Source organism: Xiphophorus hellerii, chromosome 20 (assembly GCF_003331165.1).
Source record: "Xiphophorus hellerii strain 12219 chromosome 20, Xiphophorus_hellerii-4.1, whole genome shotgun sequence".
Classification (NCBI taxonomy): domain Eukaryota; kingdom Metazoa; phylum Chordata; class Actinopteri; order Cyprinodontiformes; family Poeciliidae; genus Xiphophorus; species Xiphophorus hellerii.
In genome coordinates, this window is record NC_045691.1 from 33,922,060 (window position 1) to 33,945,152 (window position 23,093).

The following is a 23,093-nucleotide window of genomic DNA, read 5'->3' on the forward strand; positions in this document are numbered from 1 at the left end:
GTGTCATCAGAAAAATACAAAAACCAGCCACAGCGCTTTTAAAGTAACACACTGGGGTTCTGTCCTGTCCCTTTAAACACAGACTCAGAGTTAAAAGGCTTAGTTTGCTGCAATGATCATTTTAATACCCATACGAACAACCAATTCAACCTGTATTAATGGTAATCACAATTTTCTATGAGTTCACACCAAAGTTCTCCTTCAAGGGGCATTATGCCTGTGCATTATGTTGTTCAGTCTCTGCCTTGAAAATGTAATTAGCTCCTGTGTACACTTCAGATTTAGGTCAGATATTGTTTTTCGAGAGATTCGCGAATATAATACAAAAACTAAGATGTTCTCTGCCACTCTGTGTTTGTCATCGGACAAATCTGGGACACACTGACCCACATCCAGTCTTATGCCTGCCTGAGTAAATTCAGAGCAGGCAACTGTGGGGAAGCACAGGCAAGCATTTATTAGCTTCCTTCGTTTTTTCATTTACACAAAATGATAAAGATGTCTGCAGAATATAAGAGCATATAACATTGCAGTTGGCAGCAAAGACGCAAAGACATTTTTAACTGTCTCCATTTGATTATCAGCTGTGTTAAGTGAGAAGCTGCTCCTGATGCTCAACTAGCTAATAATCAGTTGGGTGGCATCCTACTATTAGGAGTTGATTTTAGCAGCACTGCTGACACCTTTGTGGCGCAATCATTGCCACTCAATTACACACCTTTGCTTGTGAGGGTGTTTGACGGTTGGTCTGATGTCCTCTGTCATAACAAATCAACAGCGTCTGAGTCACAAGCCAAGTCTTCCCACAAGGTCACCCTTAGCACAATGAATTCTCTCCTTTATGACACCAGACATGCAAAACTCCATCTCAGAGTGTGCAAAGGCGTCAAAAGCCACCGATGTTTGGAACAAAAACAAACCGCACTATTGATGTGTAAATCATTTGGGAGTAAAGAATGGTTTTGACAATATTACTGACTCCTGAGGGAGTCAGGTGGATATGGGAAACCACAAGGAGATGGATAGTGCATCCCCTTTGTGAGAACATCATGTTTCAGTGCAACACGAAGCGGTGTCACAGCACTGCCTGCCCATAGCCCTCATATCTCTGACATATCGAGACTCGAGTGGCGATGACTGCTGAATGGCTGATTTCCAAATGCCCTCATGCACATGAAACCGACATCTCTCTGTTGCTTTAGATAAAGCCTCCAAGGAAGTGAGTTACTTCAACAATGAAATCCAAAGAGCATTGGTTTTTCACTGTCACCCAAGTCTGGTATGATTTTGCTTATTTAACTGAGAATCTATGTATTCATCCCTTTATGAGCTGAAACATTGAACAGAGAACTAATGTCTTAGTGCAGGTCTACTCGGTTAGAAGGGTTTTCCAGCAGTGCTTGGTACCAGCCCCTTATTTTAGAACCTACTTCACTGGATTTCCAAGCATGTTGAAACAGGCTGAAAACTTCAGTGCCAAAAATCTTATTTCATGCAACACTAAGGTGTTAAAATGTTATAAATTCATGAAAATATTAGGTTGCCTTAAATATGTTAATCACAAATCTTATATTTTGGCATGTCAGAACTATTTAATATTTAGGTTTTTTTTCTTGTGGGACTTTGAGTCACCTGCAACATATTCATTGCATTCTGTGACTCCAGGCTAATACTTCAGGATCGCCCAACCATCCGCTATATTTATAGTTTCATTGGTCTGAAATTTCATTCAAGGTGGCATTATAAAAGTCATAAAGTCTTAAATTGGACTTACTGACACCTTCAGATACCCTTTAACAGGAAAAAACCTCCAGTAAACCTGCCTCAGTCCAAGCGGCCATCAGCCACAAACACAGCGATGGGTCAGAGAGAAAGTTGTCAGATGGTTTAACGCAGGTTTAGATTATAAAACGATATCCAAACATATATATTGTTTTTACCTGTGGAAATTTCACAGTTTTATCTATGCTTGATTGTTGTACAGCAGAATTTCCCAACCTTCCCCTATATTATTTTATAGTTTTTCAGTCTTAAATTTTAGTCAAGATGCCATTAAAAAGTTTGTAAGTCTAAAATTCACCAGCCTGTCAGTTTAGGTAGACCACCATGTCTTGATAGGATTGCACTGGTGCCATACTTTTTTAAGTTGGGTGTACCCTGTTTCCTAATTAGGTGTTAAATGAGGTAGAACATGCAGGCACAGCAAACTTTTCAGATATTTTTTTATTTACATATATTAAATATCTAAACACTGTGACTGACTTGCTAGTATGCTAATTCATGTCATTACATTTCCAATTGCCATTAGTGATACATTTTCTGCTTCAACTGATGAAGCAACTGGTAATGAGTTGCACTATAGTACACAGTACATATCATGTAGAAAGTGAACCCAAAAAAGTAGATGTGATCAAGTCTCCTGCAGAGTTTTAAAGCAGGGAGATGTAAGATTGGACTCTTTCTTCGAGGTTCCACATCAGGTTGGAGTCTTTAAATCCATTCTGTCCAGAACTTTCACTCACAGTTAGGCTTGGAGGAGTGGGATTAACTATTATCTCTGTTGGGATCTGATCTGTCTTTCGGCCAGACCCAGTATGGACTTGTTTAAGGGTTTGCCCCTACTGCCTCTTGGAGTTCAAAAAACATTCCTTGGGCAGCCCTGTGCTGTACATGTCAGTTTCTACAACAAAATATGTCATGAAACTTTCAAAACTTCAGCCCGAGCCTCCTGTTTACTCTGTCTCCAGCACAGCATATATAAAAAAACAACTGTTTATTTATTCTGTCTCCACTTTGGGAGCAAATATTCCCCCATCTGAAGAAGACCAAACAGCTCCAGCTCACAGTAAACAGTCATACGCAGACAGGCAGACTGTTTGTTGCCGAACTGAAGTAATAAATCAAAGGCGGCTGGTTGGTTCAGAGGTCGAGAGGCTGAGTGTAGCTGGAAGGCTCCTGAATTGGTTCTGCGGTGCTTCAGATGGTATCCCTGCACAGGACTCTGCTGCATCCAGAACAAAAGCAAAGATATGATAGCAACCTTAAGTTCTGAGCTGACAAATAACAAAGTATCATCTATAGATTATAAGAAGCATCATGAAAGAGAGTTTTCTCCTAACCCTATTAAAGGGGCAGGGCTATACATTTTCCAGGCATAATCTAGTAACTATGTTTACTTAAGATGTTGTAAAGATTATATATACACTGCTCAAAAAAATAAAGGGAACACTCAAATAACACATCCTAGATCTGAATGAAAGAAATATTCTCATTGAATACTTTGTTCTGTACAAAGTTGAATGTGCTGACAACAAAATCACACAAAAATCATCAATGGAAATCAAATTTATTAACCAATGGAGGCCTGGATTTGGAGCCACACACAAAATTAAAGTGAAATAACACTACACGCTGATCCAACTTTAATGTAATGTCCTTAAAACAAGTCAAAATGAGGCTCAGTATTGTGTGTGGCCTCCACGTGCCTGTATGACCTCCCTACAACGCCTGGGCATGCTCCTGATGAGGTGGCGGATGGTCTCCTGAGGGATCTCCTCCCAGACCTGGACTAAAGCATCCGCCAACTCCTGGACAGTCTGTGGTGCAACGTGACGTTGGTGGATGGAGCGAGACATGATGTCCCAGATGTGCTCAATCGGATTCAGGTCTGGGGAACGGGCTGGCCAGTCCATAGCTTCAATGCCTTCATCTTGCAGGAACTGCTGACACACTCCAGCCACATGAGGTCTAGCATTGTCCTGCATTAGGAGGAACCCAGAGCCAACCGCACCAGCATATGGTCTCACAAGGGGTCTGAGGATCTCATCTCGGTACCTAATGGCAGTCAGGCTACCTCTGGTGAGCACATGGAGGGCTGTGTGACCCTCCAAAGAAATGCCACCCCACACCATTACTGACCCACTGCCAAACCGGTCATGCTGAAGGATGTTGCAGGCAGCAGACCGCTCTCCACGGCGTCTCCAGACTCTGTCACGTCTGTCACATGTGCTCAGTGTGAACCTGCTTTCATCTGTGAAGAGCACAAGGCGCCAGTGGCGAATTTGCCAATCCTGGTGTTCTCTGGCAAATGCCAAGCGACCTGCACGGTGTTGGGCTGTGAGCACAACCCCCATCTGTGGACGTCGGGCCCTCATACCATCCTCATGGAGTCGGTTACTAACCGTTTGTGCAGACACATGCACATTTGTGGCCTGCTGGAGGTCATTTTGCAGGGCTCTGGCAGTGCTCCTCCTGTTCCTTCTTGCACAAAGGCGGAGGTAGCGGTCCTGCTGCTGGGTTGTTGCCCTCCTATGGCCTCCTCCACGTCTCCTGGTGTACTGGCCTGTCTCCTGGTAGCGCCTCCAGCCTCTGGACACTACGCTGACAGACACAGCAAACCTTCTTGCCACAGCTCGCATTGATGTGCCATCCTGGATGAGCTGCACTACCTGAGCCACTTGTGTGGGTTGAGGAGTCCGTCTCATGCTACCACGAGTGTGAAAGCACCACCAACATTCAAAACTGACCAAAACATCAGCCAGACAGCATAGGTACTGAGAAGTGGTCTGTGGTCCCAACTGCAGAACCACTCCTTTATTGAGTGTGTCTTGCTAATTGCCAATAATTTCCACCTGTTGTCTATTCCATTTGCACAACAGCAGGTGAAATTGATTGTCAATCAGTGTTGCTTCCTAAGTGGACAGTTTGATTTCACAGAAGTTTGATTTACTTGGAGTTATATTGTGTTGTTTAAGTGTTCCCTTTATTTTTTTGAGCAGTGTATATATATATATAAAGATCAGTGTGGAACTCTTTATTCACACTCCTCTAAGTGTACTTTCTCTATGAAGTGTTTTCTAAGCCTCATGTTTGTAGTTTCAGATAATACACACGGAAAGGTTTTATTGAGCATTCCAAAAGACTACCTCTACTTCTGAAAGAGGAGGTAGGTAACCAGTACGAATGGTGGGTGGAGGGGGGATGTTGTGGACGAGGTCAGGGTCAGCACCAACACAGGCTTTGTGTTTTCTGCTTGAGCAGCTATTCATTTCCTTCACTGAGCACAACGCTGCAGGTCCACTGGAGTTTCATTTCCAATTCAAACACTGTTTTCCTCTCCTGCTAAGATAAATACATTCTCATCATAGTGTGCGATTGTTAAAAAAGCATCACAGAGTGGTTTCTGTGCGTAAGGAGCATGGTGACAGGTGTGTTCAAACATTATTCCACAGAGGTGCCCCCCAAGCACTTGTTTTAATGCTGCACGCTGTAATCCCCGCTGATTTTCCTGAGTCTTACACGATCTACTCCTCGCTCAAAGTCTGCTGGAACATGAAAGTCTTACATGTTGTTCTTCTTTTAATGTCTTTCCAAGATTGCTTGATTTCGCCTGAGCTTCCACCTCACAGAGCAGCCCTCCCCCACGACTCTCCCATTCAGCTCCTTCAGACTATCAAGCAGCAATTAGCAACCACCTGGTGGACCTGCGCATCATGCTGAGCTCTTTATAGGAGCCACTTCTCAGAGCAACATTGGTAAAAAGGTTGTTAAAGGGTTAATAGAGGAGCCATGTTGTTTCAGAAAAAACAGGAGTTTCTTAAAGATACAAGAGGCCCAATTTTTATTTAGTTTCCCTTTGGGATCAATAAAGTGTTTTTGAATTTGAATTAAATTCATGATGTTAAATCAAGAAGTAAATTTTTTTAAAAGTCATTATTGATATACACATTTTAGAGTAACTGAAGATAACAGTATTTTTGACTGTGGTATAAAATGGCACTATGGCTAATTACGTATTAAGCCATACCTGTAATTAGCCAGGTATGGCTAATTACAGCCCTTTGCAGCAGGCTAGTTTCACAGGATAAATTGCCATGGTAACATGTTTAATCACTTTTGTAAGACAGAATCGAGGCTTACAAACCAGGATTTCAGGAATTTTTTGCCTTGATACACTATTCTGTTTTTGTTAACAGCCCTCTGGCTTTTACAGCTGAAGTTTTCTATGTGCTTTTTTGTAGTGCTTAAAACTTTTTTTTAACTTATTTTTTTGCCTTTGATAATTACTTGGGTATTTATGATGCAAAATGTGAAATTCAAGCTTATTCTTTTCTTTTCTAAATTAACAGTATATATATATATATATATATATATATATATATATATATACAGTACAGACCAAAAGTGTGGACTCACCTTCTCATTGAATTCAATGAGAAAGTGTGTCCAAACTTTTGGTCTGTACTATATATATATATATATATATATACTCGTATTTAAAGGGTTAACAGGTGCCTATGCTTTCATAAGCAGTGATGTTACATTAGGAGAGATCATTATTCCCCCCTCCCGCTCAATGTGCGTTTTTACTTGGGTTATTACGGTACAAGGTTTTTACACACTCTCGCCCTGATCAGTGTTGCCTTTGAGGTCTCTATGCACTGTGGTTGTTAATCGCTGAAGTCTTGTTTTAAGGGTAGCAGAGCCTGACTTAATGGTTTTTTAATCGTATACTGTCATGAATCACGTAAAATTCTGTCAGACTCCAATGAAACTGACTTTAAACAACTTTTTCTTAATCTCTTCTAAACGTGCGAAGTTTTGAGTTAAAAATAAAACGATTTTTTTGTATTAAACTTTTATCAGTCTTCAAAGAAGCAACACGTGTGTTTTTGTTTAATGAAGTTTAATAAAGTAAAGCACTGTCTTTCTTTTTTCTTTTTTTTTTTTTACACAAAAACTTTCCGTCAACTTCCTTCTTATTTCCGAGGCGCACTTAAACGCAACAAAAAGTCCCACTCAATTAGCAGAGTTTTGGTCTGTGAACGGACAGAGTTGGTAAGTCGCTCCACCAATGACCAACTGAACGCCCCGCTGCTCCTCCGACACAAGACCTGCCGAGGGTTGGGGGGAGCCCGCGAGTTTGACTTCTGGATTTCGGGGGATTTGGGGTGGGGGGGGGATAAACGGCGCAATGGGATTTGAGCTGGACCGCTTCAAGGGGACCGTGGACCCGGACTTCAAATGCAACTTGTGTAACAAAGTCCTGGAGGACCCACTGACGACTCCGTGCGGCCACGTCTTCTGCTCCGGCTGTGTGCTGCCCTGGGTCGTCCAGCAGAGCAGCTGCCCCGTCAAGTGCCAGCGCATCTCCGCCAAGGAGCTCAACCACGTCCTGCCGCTGAGGAACCTCATCCTGAAGCTGGAGATCAAATGCGACAATCACGCCAGGGGCTGCGACGCTGTGGTGACGCTGCAGCATCTGGCCGAGCACGCCGAGACGTGCGACTTCTCCCCGGCCAAGTGCGGCAATAGAGGCTGCGAGGAGGTGGTGAGCGCTCGGGACCTGGACGCGCACATGCGGGAGGCGTGCGAGCATCGGGCGGCGGGGATCTGCGAGGGCGGCTGCGGGCTAACGCTCACGCTCCGGGAGCAGAAGTCGAGCGGCCACTGCTGCGTGAGAGCCCTGAAGGCGCAGAACGGCGCGCTGCAGTGCAGGCTGCTGGTCCTGGACAGGGAGCTGAAGAAGCAGGCGATCAGGGCCAACCAGAGGGAGAAGGCGCTGCTGGCCCAGCTGTCGGCTGTGCACAGCGAGCTGCAGATGACGGCGCTCAAGTACCAGAAGAAATTCACCGAGTACAGCGAGAGGATCGACTCGCTCACCAAGACCGTAGCTTTCTCCTGCAAGGTAAAAGTTTCTGCCCTGAGAGTTGTACCTCTATTCCATCCTTTATTATTATTATTATTATTATTATTATTATTAAACTCATAAAGTTTTCAGGAAACACACTCTCTCTCAACTCTGACATTTAGCTGGCAAAGACTTATGACCCGCATCCTTACGAAGATTTCATGACCACCCTTCTGTAAAATCTATTTCTAAATATATTGTCACTTTAAAACAAAACAACAACAACAAAAAAACCCTTTGTCATTATTATTGGACCTCCCCGTCTTTGAGTTGATCTCCATCTTTGCTGAGAATGGAAGATGGTTCGGAAAAGTCCAGTCTTCAGTTTTTTCCTTGTCTGTCCGGGTGTCAGCTGTGCCTGTGTCCCAGCTGGGGAGCCAGTGGGGGTGAGTGGGGGGAAGGGTCAAATATTTACTCCAATTCTATACACAAGAGCAGGGTTCCACTACTTAGACAGTGTTACATTGCAACCACAAGTTTCATATTTTTTTTATGAAGGATCGATAAAAATCTGAAAAATGTGACGTGCATTTGAATTTGAGGCTCTTGAGTTTGTTGGGGGGGTTCCCCTCCTCCACCTCTTTCTTCAAATTAAATAGAATTTGTGTCAAACGTTTGTGCACCAATTTTATTTATTTTTTCGTGCTGTTGTCATTTTGAAGATATTGATAAATGTTTCCAGAGGTCATCAAAGGTCAACCAGCCACCCCACATTTACAAAATCAAACAGATTTGGTGTCAATCAACAGTGCTGCAAAAAATTTTAGCTGCACAAATGCACCACAATTAATTTTTTATCAATTTTCTTTGATGTTTGTTGTAAAAAAATAAAGTAGCTTTTTTTTTTGCCCTTGTTAACCTCTAAAAACTTTTTTTATGAACACTTTTAACAGCAGAAAACAAAATTTTGCTTAAGCATGTCAATTAATTTGAAGGCCAACATCACTGAGGTCTGAAATGAGTTCTTTAGTGGAACATAACTCAAGCTCAGTCGAACTGTGATGGAACATTTTTGCCGACATCTATTTTTGTAATTTTGTCACAAATTCGTTTTTGGATTTATGCCTGGACTTTCCAACTCTACTGTTCCTACCTTGCTAATACGGCTGTTGTAAATCAATCTTAGCATTTAAGAAATTTATCAATTTATTTAGTCTGTTAATCAAGTACCAAATTTGAACGTTTGGTGGTAGCAACTTCATCTACTACCACGTTTTAGTAGCTAAGGCTGCATATTCTCTATGAGAAAGAAATGCTAGCAAAAACCATTTTTAAAAAATAATAATTTTGCTTAAAATGTGATACAATTCAAACGTCACTTTTAGACTGAAGTTTGAAGTATGAGAAAACTTTCTAATAGGTATTTCTAATCAATTTTTTTCTCATTATTACTCTTCCTGTTTAACAAGTACATGTAATGTTAGCCTAAAGGTATTTCTTTGTCTATGTATAAGATGCCAGATTCTGTGGTAGCACAGATAAAAGTTAGGACGACAACAAAAGTGTCCCCTGTTAGCAGTCACAAACGTAGCTTAAAGAGATCCCACACTTTTAACAGTTTTTGTCTCTGTCTTCGTCAGCGTTTCTTTCTGTCCCTCACTGCCTCCCGCCACAGCTGCACTCAGCATTCGTCAGCATCTCGTCGGTGAAAGCAAAAGTGTTGCGCAATACAAATAATTGTCTGGCCGGAACACGGTGCGCTAAATAGTAAAACATAATTCAACGAAGCCTTGAGGCAGATAATATGCACTGAAAAATTTTTAAAGTTGAGGTCCTTGAATCTTTTGATGAATTGTTACAGCCCTGGTTGCTGTGCTAGTTGTAATTTTTAAACTGTGTGAGCAACCCCTTCACTTTCTACACCAGGAACTTTGATGTTCTTCTGTGATCAGAAATATTTCCAGACAGCCAAATTTGTCTGATGACAGAGAAAAGTGTGCTGGAAGTCTTTCAGCCAGCTGATGAACAGTACCCAGCACAGTGGGGTGGGAGGAGTTCGATGTCATGTACTTAAACCATTGAAAATGACAGAAAGTAGCCCAGAATATCATCAGATGTTATTTCTTGAACCTTTAAAGGTTATTTACACAGTAACTATTGATTATCTTAACAGGAAACAACCGTTGGAGGCAGTGCACCTCCAATAATCTTACCTGTGAAACATGTTTAGAGAATGGAACATTTCAGAATTTCTATGCAGAGTAATTGTCTTGCATATTGAAGGTGGTGTAAAAAATCAATAAGATAACATGAATATTTGAAGAGTGTAGTTTTCAAAATGGTGGAAGTCTGTTTTGGTCTTGACACCTCCAGATCTTTTACTAAACTGTTTTTATACTAAATAAAGATGCCAAAAGAGTTATCTACTCCAGATAAGTTGTTGCTGTCTAAACATTAGCCATATTTCAGTTTGGCCAGACCTTGTCTTTTATTTAGCCCATACAATGTAACCTGAGGTTTTATTTAGCCCATACGTCCCGTCCAAATTTAGCCCAAACAAAGACGTTAAATGTCTGGTCAGCCCATTTCCTCAACCCAAACCACCTTTCTGCCACATGTAGGTATCAATCACCTGTCAACCAACATTGCTATGTTGCACATACTTTTGTGTATTGAGTGGAATTTATCGCTAGAACAGGAACTATTCACAGCCAGTTAGCAAAACCTGACATAAGAAATCCAGATTTTATCACTTTAAATCTAAAAATAAAACAGAAACAATTTGAAAAGGGTTCTTATGATTTAGATTATGAAAGATGCAAATGTTACCGACTGTTGAACCGTGTTTGATGGCTGCTTTTGCTGCTCTGAACAGCTGAGAGGAGTGGCCAGAATGTGATCAGGGCTTAGTTAGGAACTCTAGCTGAGAGGGGAAGGAATTTCCACCGACAGCTGACCCACTTACATGAATGTTTTCCAAATGTTCCTTTTAATTTTACATCACCTTTGATATTTATATGTTGGATCCCTCCTTTTTATCTTTTTGTTCTTCATTTGTTTAGCTTTTTGGCTTCATTTGCTCACTGGATGGATGTGGTCCAAGCCAGATGTGTTCCAGTAGACTGGTAAATTGCGCATCAGAAGCACCGAGGCGAGCAAATGTTGAAATCACTTGTAGTGATATAATGGTGCTCACTGGGCTTTTATTAATACCTAGCTATGGTTTACATTACAGAGGCAGATCGGTCCTGCCGCTGAGACACACTTTTTGTCTGTCTGTCTTGTTCTGTCATTATTATGTAAACAGGAAATTAAGACTTTAGGCACGACTTGAATATCCATAAGAGCCCCTGAAGTTGTTTCAGAGGTCATGCTAAAGAGGAAGGACAAAATGGAGGCTGGAATGAGAGGAAACAATATTTGACTGAGCGGTTAGTCTAAAAGCATTTTTCCTCCCACAAAGGTTTTCACTGGATCAAATCAAACAGTGAACTCTGTTGTTTGCTGCACAATTTGTGAAACCGAATAACACATGTTAAATTACCTCTGCCGGTCGCTTTCAGCCTTATCTCTCCTCTGTGATCTCACAAGATGAATTCCTATCACTTGGAGTTGCATCTGTGTCTCATTAATCATACGTCATTGGGAATATTTTGACTCTTCATGGTAGGAAAAGCCCAGGCTACAACTTGTGCGCTAGCCTTCCTGTTAGCCGTCACTCACACTGCCATGGATCTGGAACATGCTAAATGGAGTGAATCCGTTACGAGGTGGGTTTTACAAATCAGTGTGTAGGCGGAGAGAAAGGTGTGCTATAGATTTGTTATGACACATTAACTCAGCTGAGAAATTAGTTTTTCACTGCTTCAGAAAGAGCACATGCCAGAAAACAGTGAGTTTTGACTAATTCACATGTAGTTCATTGACTGTTATCACCACAAAAGGAAAGAAGTTGATTTATATCCATTATTGGTAGTACAACACCAAAAAAGCATGTTCATAAATAACACTATGTTTGCCTCTAATTTAATCAGACACAAACTGTCAAAACTGTTCATTGAATATTCATGGGTTTGAAACTAGTGGCAGATATCTCCGATATTAAATGTGGTTTGACTTTGAAATTCATTGTGTGAAATTCAGACATATTTTTGATTTCGAATTCAGAAATACCAACTTCTGAGTAGAAATCGAGTTTGATAGTTAAATATTAAGCTAATTTTTTTTCTTATTTTTATCTAATGATGCTACTAGCTACAAGATAAGTAAAATGTTTATCTTAGTTGCTTTTATACATTAGGGAGAAAACATCAGTCCAATTTGTCATATTTGAGCATCTCTAACAGTTACTTTTTTGTAGTTTAGAAAATTAACCTGTAACAATAATAGCTCACTTCTTAGTTAACCTGAAGAAAAGTTATACAAGAATCTGAAATTATATTCAGTGTAATAATAAAGAGGCAGGCTCACAAATACGCTTATAAAAAATGTCTCTACTCCAGCTTTTGGTTTATGTATTCATCTTCAGTCAATCTAATAGATGAACTCTCACCTTGCCCAGACATTTATAGCTTTTGTGTTCATGTTAGTGATGGGATTTCTCACCTTCGTTCATCATTCATAGAAACTCATCTATCAGCTACGTAACGTTTCTCTGCATTCTGCCACACATTTGTTGAGACCGGGATGATATGAAATTAATTTCCGGTTCATCTGTAAAGATACACTTACACTGTCAGTAGCATCAACTACTCAGCCGCCCACCGTGTTCAGTCTATCCGCCCACCTCTAGAAATACTCCTGCAAGGCTCTTCCTGCCGTCCAGTTTGAACACGATGCTCTAAATAATAAAACATAATTTAACAAAGCTTCAAGGCAGATTAATTTACCTCAAGGAATTTTAATAATGAAAGTACTCGAGTCATTCGAGGAATTGTTTCAGCCCTAACTGAATGATATTAGAAAATTGTATGATTGCAACAATATTGGTAGATATTATGATGATTATTTCCGCCATTAGCATTTTGGGCAATGTCATTACTGTAATGTGTTAGCATCTGCCACTGTGAGACTATGCCCAACTGTATCATACAGTATCACAAAAATTTCAAGTGTTTTCTTCACTTTTGACAGTAAGTGCATTCAATCATATTTTCAGTTTTTTGATACTTATTGAAACTCTCACTGAACAAAGATTGGAGAAATTGTAAAAAAAATAATCAATGTAGACAGCTTTGGGATATTTTAAACATTGGAATCTGTTGTGACAACAAAAAAATCTAAAGTCTTTTAAGAAATTTATTATGATAAATGATTCTATAAATTCACACCATTAACACATTCACAATATAATGTGCAGCCCTAATGTTCAGTGCTTCAGGGTGTATGTTCCTCATTCAGATCAACAGTCCATTTCTTGACTGTTGTTCTTGATTCATCTCCAACGTAACAGATCACCTTTTTCTTGCATGAAACTGCATGGAAAATCCCTATAATCTATTTTCATCATATCTGTCAAACCTAAATCTTCTGTATGTAATAACTATATATACTTATCTTTTCATATTGTTGGTGTAAATGACAATTTCAGACTTTTTTTTACCACTTAGAAAACCTTTCACTGTAACCAGTTGAGCAGTAAATGTGATGGTTCAGTTTGCAAACCTCACAGAGTGAACGGCAGCATAGAAAAGAGAAACTGGAGGAGATTCCTTATGACATATTAGCTTTTTCAATCACCTCACGCGTCGCTTGGCTGGCGCTGCACTGCTCGGGTTAGGCTTTTCTGCTCCAGATGGAGGATTTCAACTTCTTCTTTTTTTAATAAACCAGCCAAGAAAAGAAAACTGTGAGCTGACCCGAGTATGTGGAATAACTGACTAGTTTCCTATAAAGGTTCTTTATATTATAGTTCTTAAGTGAGCCAGCTAGAGCAATAAAACAAAGCAAAAACAAACAAAAGAAGCTTCTGATCTTGTCTTCTTCTGGCTCTCCTCAGCGCTAGGAAAAGTGCTGTCACATTTTCCGTTCTGCTTTCTATCGGAATTCATGGACTGTTATGAATTTATAAGCATCTTTTTTAATATGCTTATAAATAATTTACTTAACTTCTACTGAATATGATGAGAGTAATCATGGTCTCAATCTAATTAGGCAGACTTTTGTCTAATTTCTCTACATTTCTCCATGTGATGGTTTAATTAACCATTGCAGCCTGCTGGGAATTTAAAGGCTTGATTGTTTTTTTGAATTATGACAGAAATGTCAATAAATAAAGCTGTTAGCACTTATTTTCATTAGAATAAAGAAATAGATCTGTCAGGTTTCTGTTTTCTTTCACAGTCACTGTGCAACGATTGTTCTAACTGTTCTAAAATCTATGTTTTGCTACCTTAAACGCCCTACATTACAAGGTTACAGAGTTCTTCTTGCTCGTGCTCACGTGTCAGTGCTTTGTAAATCAATATGTTCCCTTTTGTTCTGCATGACAGTGCCTACTCTATAATTAGAACTACTATGCCGAGCGGTATACTGGGGAGAGAGGCAGCTTGATGGTGGACTGACTCGGAAAGTGTGACACACGCCGAGGGGTAAAGCTCACCAAAAAGTGGCAGATGAAACATGTCTGTCACAGACCGTTTCCTTCTTTTTCCACTGAACCTACAGTTAAGTTCAGAATTATTTATATTCAACCTAGAAGCTTGTTTCTTATGAACACAGACCAGCTTTTTGCATGTTTCTAGCAGTCCATGTAACAAATTATATTTGGTGGTCAGCTTCAAGTCTTTGAAGTTTTAAGGCCTCCATTCCATCACCCTGATCTTTGAACAGATTCTCTATGGAAGTCAGGACTCCAGCTGGGCCACTTGAAAAAATATATTACAGTGAACCTCTGTATATCGCGGTTCACCTTTCACGGTTTCGCTGCTTCACAGATTTGCATCGTGCATTGTGTTCTGCATTCTGATTGGCTAAACAGTCTCTCCGCTTATTCTCTACCTGTGTGTCAACAACGTTGCGGTTTAATATGTACACGTACGTAAAACAGCTTGCCAAATTTAACATAATCGATGGTGGCATGTTGGTTTATAAGAATCTTTTTGCCCATTAGAAAAAAGAGCGACAACAACTACCGATAACCATGTTCTTCTCTTGAAAAGACACACCTGCACCTCGGGCTTTAGAAGAAAAAAACGCTACAGAGCGGAGTCAGGATGTAGCTGCTCAGTCAGAAGAGCAGTGAAATACACGTGAGTCACTATTTGTCCTACTGTACTTTGTTTTGTTTTTTTTCATAATCATTTTTTATTTTCTCCCGTTCTAATCCAATGACTCAGATTGCGGTGGGGGGATTGCTGATCTCCGCAATTCGGGCACTGGAATCTGCCTTCAGTTCGTATTAAAATTATTATTTTACAGTACAGTAGTTTTTTGTAAAAAAAACAAATGTTTATACAGTACAGTACTTTTATTTGTTAAACCAATGTTGGGGCCTGTAAAAGGTTTTGTTCTTTGGTTTCAATGTATTATGGAGTGTTTCATTGTATAATAATTGTAAAAAAATAAAGGTTTCTACTTCGCGGATGTTTGATCTACAAAGCATTTTTATAATAGCTCAAGGTGACAAAGTTAATTGATTATGCCATAAAATGACACTATGTGACTGGAAAACTATGGAGCCCTCTAAGGGACATGGGGATTTATTTTTTTCCTTTTGTGTTACCTCGCAATAGGTATTGCGTTCTCTCCCAATAATGTACTAATCAGTTCATGCTTCATTGTACTTTCTGCTATCATATAAGGTTTTCGTAAGGTTTTTCCAAGTATGTTAAAATCTCGTATAATACCTGAAGTTTTATATATTTTTCTTTAGGATAGAAATTCACCACAAACCTATGATAGAAACAGAAACTTTCCATTGGAAAGGAAGAAAAAAATACATCCAAACTATTTGGACTATTTCTGAGTTATTATCGCGTGGTAATAAGTCAACTGATAGTTTTGATTGTGTCTCTTTTGTGTTGGTCTGAATGGTTTGAAGGGCTGTTTTCATGTGCAGTTCCATATCAAGCTTACACAAATAGACAAACATGAAGTGAATAAATCGATTTTCAATAAATTTTTTACACCAAAGAGTTAATAATAAACACATTTTCAATGACAATCTTTAAATGTGTATATATTTGAAATTTTAAATCGACATTTGTGACTGTTTACAAAATAGACCAGCAAATATTGAAGTAAGCGTATTGCGAGGGAATACAAACCTTACTGCGAGGGAACGCAAAAGAAAATTTTTTCCCAGGGCTGCGTAGGAAACAGAAAATACTAGATGTTTAAGATTTTGTTTGTTAAACATGTACTCAGTGGTGGAAAATTACTCAATTAACATCGGATGAGTTTTGTGGAGCTTAGGTACTTATTACTTAGCATATTATCAGCTCTTGCTGTTCTGGTCTTTACAAAAGCAAATACTTCCTGGCTATGTATCAAACTGAACAGCCAGCTGTTGTCTTGAAGACGGTAATGTTTGTAATTTGGAAGCATGTGTCACTAATGGTGATGTGAAATTGTGCTGGAACGCACATTCCACCATGACCTGACGAGCACATGATGGCCTTCTCTAGCCGTCATGGCTGTTAGGACACTGTACATGGCAATAATATCTGCTTTATATTTAGTGTTCCAGCTGAAAATAATGTTACCTCACTCCTACCCTAAGTCTAGCTTGATAAAAAGAATTAATTAAAGGCTGACTCTGAGTTTTCCAAAGGTTTTCATGTCATGTTACTTGTGAAAAAGATGCAACAAATTTTGCTGGATGACAAATTGTCATGCGATAAATTACAATATTGTTATTTTGAGACCATTTTCAAATAACATAACAGTAATGGCATAACAATGCAAGTACACATTCTCAAATATCAATACATTTTAATTTCTAACAAACATTTAGCATTGGAACTGGAAGACATTGTAAATATCTAAAATTAACAAACAAAACTGAAGTCTCTGTGAACAAAATTGCTCTTCAAAGAAAGAGATTAGTAGAAACCGATATCCCAGACTGAAGACTTTTGTTATCCAGTCTTTGGTGGAAAGAGAGAAACAAGAAAATCAATCAATCAAGCACATGGAAATGATCAAGCGTATTTTAATTTAAGATGTGATTTATTTATTTATTATTGCAACAGGCTTACATGCACTGGTGATTTAGTTTACATAGAACAACAAAAAATCAATTCCTTTGGTCTTAACCGACTTAATACTTGAAGATGAGCTTTAGTTTTGTGGTTAAGGACTTAAGATATTATAAAATTGTTAAAGAATCATAACATTTAAATGTTTGAAATGAATTCTAATTCTTGCCACATGATATTCTCAGTCATTATGACAATGATGTATCTGTTCAGTTGCATAGGTTTGTCCTGGAGTTTTGTTCTACAGCTGATACAAAGTTTTGCCAGCGATTCTAAAGTTTGACACATCACAAATTTTCACTGATTACTAATATATGTGCACTATTAAGAACGTGAGAACAGCAAAGGCAATTTCAACACAGCCCTCCAGAATTATGTATATCACACACACCAAGGCTACAGACATTCAATTATGTCATTCATAATTGAATGTCATGCTATGCTACGTACGTTTCACTCACTTCAGAATGCTGAGTGTTTGAAAGTGACGACTGGATGTTTTTCTGATTAATTTAACTAATACTAGGGATGCACTTATTGTGGTTTTCTGGCCAATCACCAATCTTTTAAAAAGCCTAACGTGGCAATCTTGATTCTGGTTGATACCGATTTTTAAATTTTTTTAACTTTTTATGTCTGAAAAGTCACCAAATACAGCAACAATGTTGTTAAGTTGGCAACAGTGAGGTGATTGTTAACTGGTGATTGTTTGACCTTTGCAGAGGTAGATCAGATTATTTTCTCATGGAAGTATCAGATAATATATCAAAATTAAGAAAATCAGGGCCGATTTATCAGTATGCCTCTATCTATTAATAATGCAAGCATTTGGAGGCACTCATTAGGCATTGAAGTACCAATCCCAGATGGTCAGTTGATCCTTAAATATGAAAAACAGTTTTGGTAAAAACAGCAGAACACTGAATTACATGCCACTGATTCAATATATATACTATTAAGAACGCGAGAACAGCAAAGGCAATTTCAACACACTGAGCTAGAATAAACTTGTAATGTTTCTAGATGCAACTAAATAAGTGTACTTTAATAACCTTTTTTTCACTTAAGAAGGAGGAATTTGGACGTTGAAATAAGGGATAAAATTCTTTCCACACGGGGATGGTTTGGCTTACTTTGGATTTGAGATTGCATAGATATCAGAGTAATTGATAAAAGAATTGTTACTAACAGACCCCAGAGAGCAGGTTAAAGTTCAGAAGAGTAGCAGTGGGAACAGACTGAACAGGTTTGACTTGTTTGGAAGGTTTGGAAGGAGAAAGCCAGGAAACATGAAACCTTTGGATTATTTTCAAGGTTGTGTCAGAACAAACATGGAGTTGACCACAATGCACAGCTCCACAACTGGAGGGTACCAGACATGGCATTTTCAGTACAAATACCTCACGCCTATTGAAAAACATAGTATCAGAGATGCTACAATCTTTAGCTTTTTTAGCAATTATTAGCAAAGTTTATGCAAGACTAAGTCTGGAAGCAGGATAGAGATTACAAGGCCTAACACGATTCTGCAACAACCTAAAAATGAATAGAATAAAAATGTTGCAATGACCCATTCCAAGAATAGACTGCAATAAATCAAAAATATAGAGCCTTGGGGATATGTAAGACATCAGGAAGACTGGAAATTCCCTCGCAACATTGTTAAGCGTTTATAAGGTTGTATAACATGTGGTGTCTCTCAGTTATAACTGCTTAAGCATAAGATTTCTGCATACTACTTTAGCATTTAGACTTGGCTTTTTTGTTAAATCTTCAGGTTGTGAGCACTGGATGAGATTGGAGAGATTCTTTCAGCATTATTTGAAATGTTTGTGGTTGTTGGTCACTGCTATTGTGGGAGAAAATAAATGAAGGGTCTGACTCTTATTTATGCGTTTTCCTGGCAGACCCATCAACGTAGAGCTCCATGTAGATTTCCATATTAAAAAAGGAGGTTCCAAGTTTCCAAGACACTTTTTACAGCAGACACTTTATCTTGTTATAGCAGAATAAGTAACGACTGCTGATATTTAAACAGTCTGTGTAAAATTTAGAAAAGGTAGTGAAGAGATTCCTGACTGTACCAGGTCTGTGATTCTGTCATGGACTACAACTACACCTAATGACATTAGAACAAGTTGATAAACCTTTATATTTTAGTGTGAAAATAGAGGGTGTTTGTAATGGAAAATCTCTTTTCTTTCTGTCTTATCCGCATTCAGAAAAACTATACAGGAGTTTGCTCTTTTTTTTTCTTTTTTAAAAAAAAATCTTACCAAAATAAATTCCCTGACTTTTTTTCCTCTTACTCTTCATCAGATTGTTTCTACCACTTTGCGAGCTTCAGCTTCTTGACCAATAAAATTATGCACAAAGCGTGGGCACTGAAAGAAGTGGAAATCTTTCCAATGGGGCAAAAATATTATTGGCATGCAGTATTTGCATGCATGGCACCTGAAATATAATCCTATCAAGCACTTCCTCCAGGCAGTCCTTTGCTATTGTGATATAGCACACATTGATATTGCAGTAATGTTTTAAATTTGTTAAATATTGTAGTTCTCATGGAATAATGATAAAACCCAACATATTCTCCAACAGTCTCGTACTAATGCTATTCTAATGCCAGACTGGTTACTTGCTGTCAGCCAAGTCAATTTGGTTCAAAATACGTAATTCCTCCCAAACGCTCTTAAGTTGTAATTATATTATCCAGTTAGCTAAGACCTTGTTTGCACATAGCCAGGTCTTTATAAAAATGAACATCTTTGCCGCAGCATTTAAATAAATATCATAAATTTTTAATAGATTGTAACAGAAAAGTTTTCATATACACAAATTTGCACAAATTTGACTCTGAGTGTTGTTTTAAACATGCAAAACCCACAGATGGCAGTGTAGCACAAAATTAAGAATTGTCAGCCAATCAGATTGCTTAAAACCACCGTGACTTCCTGTTAGGAATTAAACATGGCGCCAGGAGGTTTGTTTGTGTGCACAGATAAATAAGACAAACTACTTGTAAGGGCATTATTATATAAAATAATTTTTTTTTTGACCTTTACATCATGCAATAATGTTATTCCCTCATCAAAAACACACCTGGAGTGTTGCCTTATTCTTTCATGCGTTTTTGAGAAATCCTTTAATCTCTCGCGGCAACCATTCAGCTGTGCAAAACGCTTGGTTAGACCCAACTCCACCTTCGAAGCGCAGTATTACTTAATTTCCAGACAGAGTGGAATTTTAGAGCATAATTAAGTAACTATGTTACCTTTGGGTTTTTATAAGAATACTATAGTTATCAAATTTGATCTAAAAAATTTTACTTTGTAATTTAAGGCTTTGAAATTGGGCTTCTGTCTCTTTAAGAAAGTCGTGCTCTTTCTGAAACTGCCTCCAGTAAGTCGTCACAACATGGCTCCTCTATTAACTCTTTAACAATGTTTTACCAGCGTTGCTCTGAGAAGTAGCTCCTATGATGAGCTCAGCAGTTCAACCAGGTGTTTGCTAATTGCTGCTGGCTAGTCTGAGGGAGCTGAATGGGGGAGTCCTGGAGGAGGGTTGCACTGTGAGGCAGGAGCTCAGAAGCCTACGTCCTCCCATGTGTTTTGATTGGCTGAATGGTTGCCATGGAGGTTAAAGGATTTCTCACACATATATGAAAGAATCAAAGCAACAGTTCAGGTCTGCTTTTGATGGCAGAATGAAATTATAATTCCTTCTGTCATCTGTCATGTAAAGGTGAAAAAAGTCGATTTTACACAATACTGCCTCTGCGCATTTGAGATTAGCTAATTAGCTCCACTCAGTTGTAAAAACAGATCTCACTGTCACAGTTACAAATTCTAAAAGCTTTCCAAAAGTAAAGAGCAGGGGGAATATTTGTCCAAACGTATGCCTCAACCAAAAATTTACAAACAAAAGGCCAGAAAAATAACAAATCAGATCCAATATGCTGCCACCATGATAAATTGATAAATTGTCAATTTATCTTTTTGAAGGCTGAAGAAACATCAGTCAGCTTCTTACTTGCAGTAATCTGTCTGCTTGCTCACATGTCTCTCTCCTGTCTTTCTGTAGGAAGACAACACTAAGAGCGTGACAGCTGTCCTACTCCGTGATGGCGGATCTCTGGGTTTTAACATCGTAGGAGGAAGGCCATGTGCGGTAGGTTGAAACTGACAACAGCCACTCCGGTGTCTCACAGTGACCTGCAATGAATGTTAGAGCAGAGGAATCCCAAGCTTTCTCCGACTGCCGCGGGTTCAGATGCTTGGCTTTAGCGTTTTGTAGCTGGTGAAGAGATAGACCGCACCACCAAGCTTTATTGTGTTTATTTATTGGTTTGGGCTTAGCGGATTTGGCACGGGAAAAAAAATGAAAAGAACTATAATTACATTTATGGGAGTTAAATACGGGGTTACGGTTATGACCGCAGTTGTTTTGTCTTTAATTGAGGGGATTTCGGTGGTGAGGTAAGCTCAGAGGGAAAAGGGGTCTTTTTATCCCTGCCTGAACTTTTCACAACCAATGTGTCCTTCCTTCAGGCTACGAGGTAAAAGGCATTAATGATGCCACACGCTCTGCTGAGTGAAGGGTTGGAAATATCTCCGCTTCACCTTCCATTCATAGGTTTTTTTTCTGCAGCTGAGTTCCTATTTACGTGGTGTGCTGGTTTCATCAATACTGCAATTAATTTTAGATTGTTTTACTTTCCCAGCTACTGTCAATATTTAAAAGGTTCTGGTAGGGAGATAAATATCCAGATTTTGTATATTTTATACGTCTGGTTCCTTGGTTTTGCTTGTTAATTTTAATCAACCATCTATGTGGTCTTTAGACAACATCAAACATCTTGCAGAGCTCTTCACATCCTTTGAGCTTCATGTTTGGACATTACAACTTTAAAGTACAGTGTATGTATTTTGTGTATTTAACATAAATTAGCTCAAACTTGTGACTCTGAATTAAAGTATTAAACAATTTTCAATTTATTTACCAACAAAAATTCTATGTACAACGAATTTGTGCTCAGATATAGAAGTTGACTTTTAGTGCAGCTGTTAATTGGATATTTCAGCAGAACAGAACCTAAGTTGTTTGTTATCCAAGCTAGATGATCCAAAAAAGTGTTAACCACTGCAAAATTCAAGGTGGTGGCTATTTTTCAAATGCCAATATTTTTCACAGATGAATACTTCTGATGTCAAATCATATGTAATTGAACTTACAGAAATCAGATTTGGTGATGATTTGACCAAATGTGAATCTAATTTTAAGATTGTCATCATGGTTGTCATGGAAAATAAATTTCTGCACTAAAATCACCAATTAGATAAATGTGTTTTGTTGTCAAACTATACAGATCGTTGATCCTGATCTTGTTTCCTTTTTTGGCTGGACAGTTTTCAAAATTTTCCACTGTGGTCGTAATAAAGAATATATGTTTACAATTGACAGCAGTTATTGCCAGTGGTGGGCTCAGCTAACCAAACATTTTGGATCATTAACATCTAACTCACTAAACCATCTTAGTGTTAGCCGACTTTCTTAAGAGAAAGTCGGCGTGATGAAGACGTGTAACAGACTAAGGTCTGTTACACGTCTTCATCTCCTACTTGACGATAGGTGTGAGATTCGCCAACATCAAAGTTCTCAGTTTGTGATTCTGCTACAAATTATTTCTTTAAAATTGAATGAATAAGATGACCATAGTGGAAAATAAATGGCATCCATCCTGAAAAATGACCATTATTTTGAAATTCAAGTGGCTAATGGGAAAAATGAAGCAATCTCATGTTTCAGGTTGTATCCATACTCGGTTCAGTTTTCTTGTGAAGGCATTTGGTTTCCTTTTATTTAGAGGTGTCAGTGCAAAGGAATTAAATACGAATGCATGCCACACTTTTCAGATTTATATTTGAGACATTATGAAAACCATGTTTCATCTTCCTTCCCCATCACATGTATACACCACTTTGTGTTGGTCTATCATATTAAATGCCAGTGTGATGCGTTGAGGCTTGTGGGGTTTAACATGATAGACAGGAAGAAAGTTGAGGGATGTGTGAAAACGTTTTTGCTAACCACTGTAGTTTGTTCACGGTGTCTGGGAAAACTTGTGGTGAGCAGACTTGTTAAAAATGCTCTGCAGAGCCTTGTAGAATAAAACTGCATTTCCTGAAGACCAATTATCATTAATTACTGCCTGCCCTGAGGTTTCTTTAGTTAACTCGTTAAAATGTGGTCGTGCTGCAACA

General features: G+C 38.8%; 1 protein-coding gene across 2 annotated transcripts in view; it reads left to right on the top strand.

Annotated features, from left to right (window-relative positions):
• The first annotated feature begins 6,968 nt into the window (after window positions 1-6,968).
• pdzrn3b (PDZ domain containing RING finger 3b) overlaps window positions 6,969-23,093 on the top strand; it is a 126,176-nt gene continuing 110,051 nt past the window's right edge. For both annotated transcript variants that reach the window (XM_032548967.1, XM_032548968.1), the window contains exons 1-2: window positions 6,969-7,687; window positions 20,914-21,000. In XM_032548967.1, the coding sequence (XP_032404858.1) occupies window positions 6,974-7,687; window positions 20,914-21,000 (801 nt within the window). In that variant the 5' untranslated portion in view covers window positions 6,969-6,973. The remainder of the gene's footprint in view (window positions 7,688-20,913; window positions 21,001-23,093) is intronic.